This window comes from Carassius gibelio, chromosome B8, assembly GCF_023724105.1.
Source record: "Carassius gibelio isolate Cgi1373 ecotype wild population from Czech Republic chromosome B8, carGib1.2-hapl.c, whole genome shotgun sequence".
In the NCBI taxonomy this organism is placed as follows: Eukaryota; Metazoa; Chordata; class Actinopteri; order Cypriniformes; family Cyprinidae; genus Carassius; species Carassius gibelio.
Genome location: NC_068403.1, coordinates 20844750 through 20852013, shown reverse-complemented (window position 1 = coordinate 20852013; position 7264 = coordinate 20844750). Strand labels below are relative to the sequence as shown.

Here is a 7264-nt window from a genome sequence, read left to right as displayed (position 1 = left end):
ACCCGGAGAAACACTTAATGTAGTGGTAACTAGTATGTTTTAACTCAATCCACACCATAAATAGGGTAACGTTACCTGAATGATGCCCCAAGCTAAGATTTCTGAGGAGTGTATAATATTACTATTCCAGAAAACTGGACACCGCAAAATAGGTTAAAATGATCCCATTGATGTTTGACTTGAGCCCAGGGACCACTCAAAGAGACTTTATCAGATAAACCAGGAAGACTATAAAAATACAACTGAAATGTTACTTATTTTAAAGTGCCCCTATTGTGGGTAATGAAAGCTTTATAATTAAATTTTCGGAGACCCCCAACAACAGGTCGCCATGCAGGCAAGCTCAAAAAACACTTTCATTGTCTTATATTTACCTTATTTGCTCAACGATTCATTTTTCCAAACCCCTCCTTTGCGTGACGCTGATCTGCGGTGATTGGTCCGATTGGTCTCATTATCATAATAAAAGCTACATTTGTGAGCGCAGTGCTAATATTTGTACAAGCGTTACTCAGAAAACATCTGTTTTTACCGCTTGAGAGGCGACGCTTTCAGATTTAAAACTTTGCAGGGTGTTTTCATTTACTTAGAGCGGTGTCGTACATTGCATGAAAAGTAATTTTCAGAAATTCATAATTGGCACTTTAAAATTCCAACATAAAGAACCAGGCTTAAATATGCAGATACAGTCTAGGATATTAGGAGATAATTTCAAATTTTATTTTTTATTTTAATTTTAATAAAGCCTAGAGTCTAAAAATTTACATAAGAAGTTACTGAAATTACCAGTTTTTATTTTTAGATTTTCTATTTTCTTTTCAAGTTGTAGTTATTTTTTTGTTGTTTTAGTACATTGAGTTAGAGGAAATTATAAGAAATTATAATCAATTATATTTGATTATAATTGATTATAGTTGTCATTTATAATTGATAATTGATTATAAAAAAAATATTGATTATAAAAAAAAAAAGCTATTGTCAGTTAAAGAAAATAAATACACTCTAAATGTTCTTTATTACACCAGGCACTTAACAATAAATTAATTTGAACCATAAATGCACCACCTAAATACTATATATTAAACATCATCCTCTTTCTGTACAATAAAAAAAAAACTAGAACCAGAACTAAAGAAATGAGAACTTCACATTCGAGAGTGCCAACCAAGTAAAACAATCATAAACAACTTTAATATTCGTCACAGTATTTCATTCCCTGAAACTGCAGCAAAGTCTGGTCACGAGTCTCCTCACAACCGTTCAGCTTCATTAGTCCAGAATCATGTCTTCAGTAACAACATATTGATGAATCAATAACTTACATTACATATCATACAATATTTGTGTTTTTGAGTGGAATAATCGGTTGAGCATGAGTGGTTTTTCTTCGGATAATGTTGAGCTGTGAGAGAGGAAGCGGTCCTCGTCTAAGAAAGAGAAACAAATCCCGTGGCTGGTTATCTTTCAGTTTCTTGTGGCTCTTCAGACAGATTTTCTCGCAGTCAGCACTCGTACGATGGACCCCAGACCCCCCACAGCAAAAGCCTGAGTGAGAAGACAATAACAGACGTGTGAGATGAATAACAGACGCCAAAGACATCAAGTCGCTTTGCTCCGAGAGCCACCTTTTCGTGCCACTGGAGCAGGATGGCGCTGCTGTTGTCCGAGGGCTTCTCGAAGCCTCTGTAGATGTACTTCATCAGCAGGTCCACTCCGTTCCTGTCCAGAGACTTCACGGCCGGCTCGATATCGCTGCTCTTGAATGCAGTCAGCACTCGTAACACCACCGTCTGTGCCCGCTCCTGAGAGAGGAGGTGGAGCGAGCACAACAAACAAGTGTAACAGGCACAAAAGACCAACATAAATCAAAAAGACAAAGTCTATACCTACTCCAAGGACTGTTTAAACTAGAGATGCACCAACATATATAAATTATGTTAATGTAATCATATATTTATATAATAATACTTCGAATGAAATCATGTTTAGAAATTGGCCCTATTCACTTCCACCGACAACATAGCCCTTTTTTTTCTTTTTTCAAGCAGAAGTTATTTTTGTGGTAACCAACATTTTGCAGTGAACCCGTAATATTCTCGTAAAGCATTCAGAGCGCTGAATTTCACACCCTCAAGGCAAATCAACACCACATTCCAGACCCACGATGAAGAGATTCCTGTGACAACCTGTTATGTAGTAATAGGGCCCCTAATAACAGTGTTGTCGAACATCTGAGAGCAATACATCAAGCTGTCTGAGCAACAGAATTAGCTCTTACTTTCACTGCCGGGTTCTTGGAGTTGATTGGTGGATTCCTCAAGGCGACGTGAAATGCTGTCATCGTGTCCCCTGTGCATCACAGTTAGTTAAGGAAAGCTGAGCAACCAGCCAGTCGCTCCTAAAAACCCTGAAGAGCATTCTTTAGATGTATGGTTCACAGTATTAGAGAAGTTTACAGAGAAGCTGGTGTCAAGTAAATGATCATCATTGAAATCATTACACACTCAACTACTCAACTTAAAGATTTTAGAGATTCAAGTCTTACTATGCACAAACTCATCCTCCTTTAAAGAAACCAATAGTGACCAAAACTGTCTCATTCCAGTCACAACCGCTGATGGCCTGGTTACATAAATGACATCACACACAGCGGGGGGGGGTGGGGGGGGGGATTCAGAAAGGGAATTAAAATAATTACTTATTCTCAGTCTGTGTGTTCACGTAACAGCCCTTTAAGGATAATAAATGAAAACTTAAAACATAAAATAACTTATAATTAATCTATAACCGCTAAAAACTGAAACGAACTATAAACTGAAGCCAAGAGTGACAACTAAAATCTACTGTAGAAAAAAAACTAAACAGAAATAAAGTAGAAAATAAAAAATAAAACCTAACCTATAAAATATTAAGACATAATATTAAATTATTAAAACATAAAGGAATCAGCACCAACAATAACTCCACTAAATATTTGGCTACTTTAAATACAAAACATGAATAATTTGGAATGAAGCTAAAGCTGCCCCACATCACACCCACTGTGGAAGTATTTGACAGATTCATATTCACTCTATTCCTGTGAACTGTCTCTGACTATGATCTATTCTAGTGTGTCTGGACATCAGAGAGGCGCTGATGGGTTTGAGACACAACCTGTGCCTAAATAATGTATAAGGTACATCTGAACTAGGACAAGGTTGTTTTTGGAGTGACCTTAAGACAGAAGAACTTACTCCTGGCATGTTTAAGAGAGAGGATCTGATCTGAAGGATATTGTCTGATGAGATCGTCCACCTCGCGCGCGTCCGGTCCCTGCTGTTCGGACGCCTCGTCCTGCTCGTCCACGAATTTATTCTCGTCGTATTCGTCGATGTCGACTCCCCGGAATCGTGAGGACTGGGTGTTTTTCGCCATGAGAAGGGGCAGCGTCAGTCAATCACGCGAGCCCGGGAATGTGCGGGAACGGGACCGATGCGCGACCGCGCGGATGCGAGTGTGTCAGTGCCGAGAGCCGAGGGCACGGAGCACCGTTCCTGCGTTCATCTGTCAGCTGGATGCTGCGGCTGTTCCCTCTGCCCCAGCGACAGCATCTCCACACATTTCTGCAGAGACCACACGGTTCCCGACTGGAGCGGAAACGGAATCACACACCATGGACCATGGTTACGCTGTCACACGGTGTTTCCGTTTCCTGGGATGCAACCATAGAACCTGCATCTTATATATTAAGGTATGGATAAAAAGAATTAACAACAACAACAAAAACAAGTGTTACATTTGTAAAAATGAATGAAAATCTGAATTAATTTGATTTACTACTTATTATTATTATTTTAATTCTTTTTATTTTTATTTTACTTTATTCATATTTATTTAGAAAGAAAAGTATGAAAATTACGGACTAAAACAAATAATACCAATATAAATATGTAGGCTATTCGTAATATAAAATTCATAATGTTTTAATTCATTATTTTATATATTTATTTAAAATGATATTATAATTATAGTAATCATAATAATACATGCTTTGATATCCTTTTTTCATTATATGTAAATAAAACTTATCTGATAATATAAGTAACTATATGCATTTTTATACACTTTTTACATTTATTTATTTATTTTATCATAATCAAAATGCATAATTTATTTTTTGTTTTAATTATATATATTTACATTTTCTCTAATAATATTAATGTACAATGTTTTTGTTCTATCCAGTAGTCACTGAAATATATTATTACATTTTAATATATTAATTTTTATCAATAATTCTAATCTTCATAATAAATGCTCTAAATTATTTTTGTTTTCGTTTTACATATATACATAATTCTAATAATCTTAATAACTGTGCAATATGCTCTTTTATTTACTTGACATTGAAATATATATATGCTATCTTCCAGTTGCAAACTATGTTTGACAAACAAACAAATATTGCTACTTACTATGCAATCACATAAGAATTGCTGTTAATTGTGTTCATCGTCTGGTTAACTAAGTCTTGTATTAATATTGTAGAAACTTAATTTTCTGTAAAGTTGCTTTGCAATGATTTGTATGGTAAAAAGCGCTATACAAATAAACTTGAATTGAATTGAATGTTATTATTTATTTATTTATTTTTTATTATTATTATTAACATTCTATTTGACGAGCTTAATTGTTGTTTTCCAGGCTGTTTGGAAATATACACTGTTATAAACGACCAATTATGGAGAATTTGTAACAAATACCATTAAAAAAAAGAAGTAATATTTAACATGGAATATCGTAAAGCTTACTAGACAGTTGGAGAAACTGGACTAAACATTGCTTTGAATTGCAGCATCTCTAGGGAGCTTTTCTTGCATGCCGGGCTTTTCTTATATGACCACTAGAGGACAGCAGATGTTTTCATATTAATGTTTTAAATTTCTTCCTGGTACATTTAATGTGTATTACATTACAGAAGGATCATAAATCAAAGCTGTACACCATCTTGAACAAATTTGTTTGCAAAATATTCAAATCCTTTTCTTCTTTTTATGCTGTTTGACATTGTAAGACATGCAGCTTGATGACGCCATTCATTGCCTCTTAATAAATAAATGGATTGATTAAAAGACAAACTTAAAACAAGCAAATAAAGTAATTTATCAATCAAACAGAATTTAAAAAAGATGCTTTGCTGACATTTTACTTTCATGCAATATCATGCAGATCACTGGGAGCGTCTGACCCGGTCTGTTCCCATACCATCCATTCATTTTCATGACATTAGTGAATGTTTTTTTTAATTCTACATGTATGTTTTGCTTCTGGTTTTTTTTTTTTTTTTTTTTTTTTATTGTTTCTCGTTCCTTGCAGCTAAGTAATGTGTATGCACAGTCTTTATCAATACCCAGCTAACATCCTCTCTCTTATTTTCTGAGGGCAATGCAAATATTTACTCAGTCTGAACTGGAAGGGAATGCTGCGAGACAGAGACCTCTGGGTATTTCCACACAACCCTGCTGCTTTATAGTGTTCATTTAATCAGATCATCTACGGCATCGATAAGTTACACTCTTTGAACATGTTCAGAATCTGAATAATTCATTCAGCATATAACAGTATAGCGATTGGATGCAATGAAAGAATGACCGTGATTTAGAGAAGAAATGCTGTTCTTTTGAACATTCTGTTCATCCAAAAATCCTGAAAAAAGTATCAGTTTCCACCAAAATATTTTAAGCAACACAACTGTTTTTAAAATCGATAAAAATAAGATGTTTTATGATAAAAGTGATTCTTAAGCAGCAAATCAGCATACAAAAATGATTTCTGTAGGATCATGTGACACTGAAGACCATTTAAGGCATTACAAGTAATGCTAGTTACATAACATTTTTCAAGTAACTAGTAAAGTAATGCATTACTTTTTAATTTACAAGAAAATATCTGAGTTACTTTTTCAAAAAAAGTAATGCCAGTTACTTTGATTTCCCATTTATTGATTGACAAGTCTTCTGTCCCCATATTGCTGAGCATTTTGATATACTATAAGGATATGTTCACAAAACAACTCATGAAACTAATATCACACTATCTACTGACCTTTTAGTGTGCACCATACATCACTTAAATGTACCATTGTTGTTTCAAAATCAACAGCTGTAGAGGCATTTTTCTTTTCAGCCTTCAAAAGTCTTACGTAACGTCATTACCCAGTGCTGAAAGACAGTCACCAGACATGATTTTTGGATGGATGTACATATTTTAAATGATGTATTAGTTTTATATCAAGTCAGAGATGGAGAAAGAAAGAAAACACCAAAACCTGCAAATATTTAATTTTGAGGAATCATAATAATGTGTGTCAATACAGCTTAAGACTCTTACAGATGAAGACCATATGGGTGTCAGAAAGAAAACCTAAAAAGTCTACCACTCACCCTTGCTGGACTTAACTCAACATCACAGCCATTCTGCTCTAAGCCATAGGACGTTTAAGTTGATAGACCCAAATTGGTCTAGCATGCCAGTCTGCCCTGTTTTGATTCAATCAAACTTCATTTTGCAAAGCAGATTTTCTGTATTGGAAAGGAATAAAAGGCCACACTCACAATTGTGCCGTCAAATTGTTCTCAGACCTAATGCAGGCTTCTCCACCTGTTCACAGGACTATGTGGCTCACACGCTTTCTAGAGGCCCCTCTGGTCCCCACAAAAACGTCTTGGTGGTTTTGATTTTACGTGGCTGGGACCCCCTCTCAGAGCTCATTATTTTGGGATGGGGGCTGACTGGCATTCCAGCTCTTGTTTTCAATAAGCAGGGATTTCCTTTTATTTGTATGGTATGTCACATGTCATTCATGGGCTCTGTAGATCTGTTGTCATCACAGGCTTTTCTGGCCCTTTGTTTCGATCGGCAAGGGCTCAATTGTGGTTCTGATGCTATATCCAAACGAAGTTCCATAAAACGATGGCAGTACGCTGAGAGTAGGAGAGGGATTTCCGTCCATCAGGGTAGAGGGGAACGTTAGCGCTATGGCCGGGTAACATGTTTTAATTCTGTGTTTGGCATCAGAACTTCCATTCGATCTGGTTCTCGTATATTCACCTTGAATCTTCTTTGTAATGTCATATTCTTGCTTGTCTACTACGATATTAAACAATCTGTCAATGTCGCATAGATTTTCTCTGATTTTGTGTCGCCTGTTGTCCCCTGTGACGTCTTGTGGACATTTTTCATCAATCAGGCAATTCTCAAAAGTTTCCTCAGGAGTGTCATT

General features: G+C 35.8%; 1 protein-coding gene across 1 annotated transcript; it reads right to left on the bottom strand.

Moving 5' to 3' along the window:
• Positions 1–1169: 1169 nt before the first annotated feature.
• On the bottom strand, positions 1170–3678 carry LOC127963655 (actin-related protein 2/3 complex subunit 5-like protein). The gene is made up of 4 exons (XM_052563674.1): positions 3278–3678; positions 2279–2351; positions 1626–1802; positions 1170–1545 (listed from the first exon to the last, which is right to left on the bottom strand). The coding sequence occupies exons 1-4, from the start codon at positions 3415–3417 to the stop codon at positions 1483–1485; spliced, it is 453 nt and encodes a 150-aa protein (XP_052419634.1). The 5' UTR covers positions 3418–3678; the 3' UTR covers positions 1170–1482.
• Positions 3679–7264: the final 3586 nt, after the last annotated feature.

Bases quoted from the DNA above. Each gene is read 5' to 3' on its own strand.
- LOC127963655 (XM_052563674.1), bottom strand. From the start codon at position 3,417: ATGGCGAAAAACACCCAGTCCTCACGATTCCGGGGAGTCGACATCGAC. The intron at 1,803-2,278 runs GTAAGAGCTAAT...CTCCTCTCTCAG, and splicing joins CCAAGAACCCGGCAGTGAAA to GAGCGGGCACAGACGGTGGT. The intron at 1,546-1,625 runs GTGGCTCTCGGA...CTTCTCACTCAG, and splicing joins TGCTCCAGTGGCACGAAAAG to GCTTTTGCTGTGGGGGGTCT.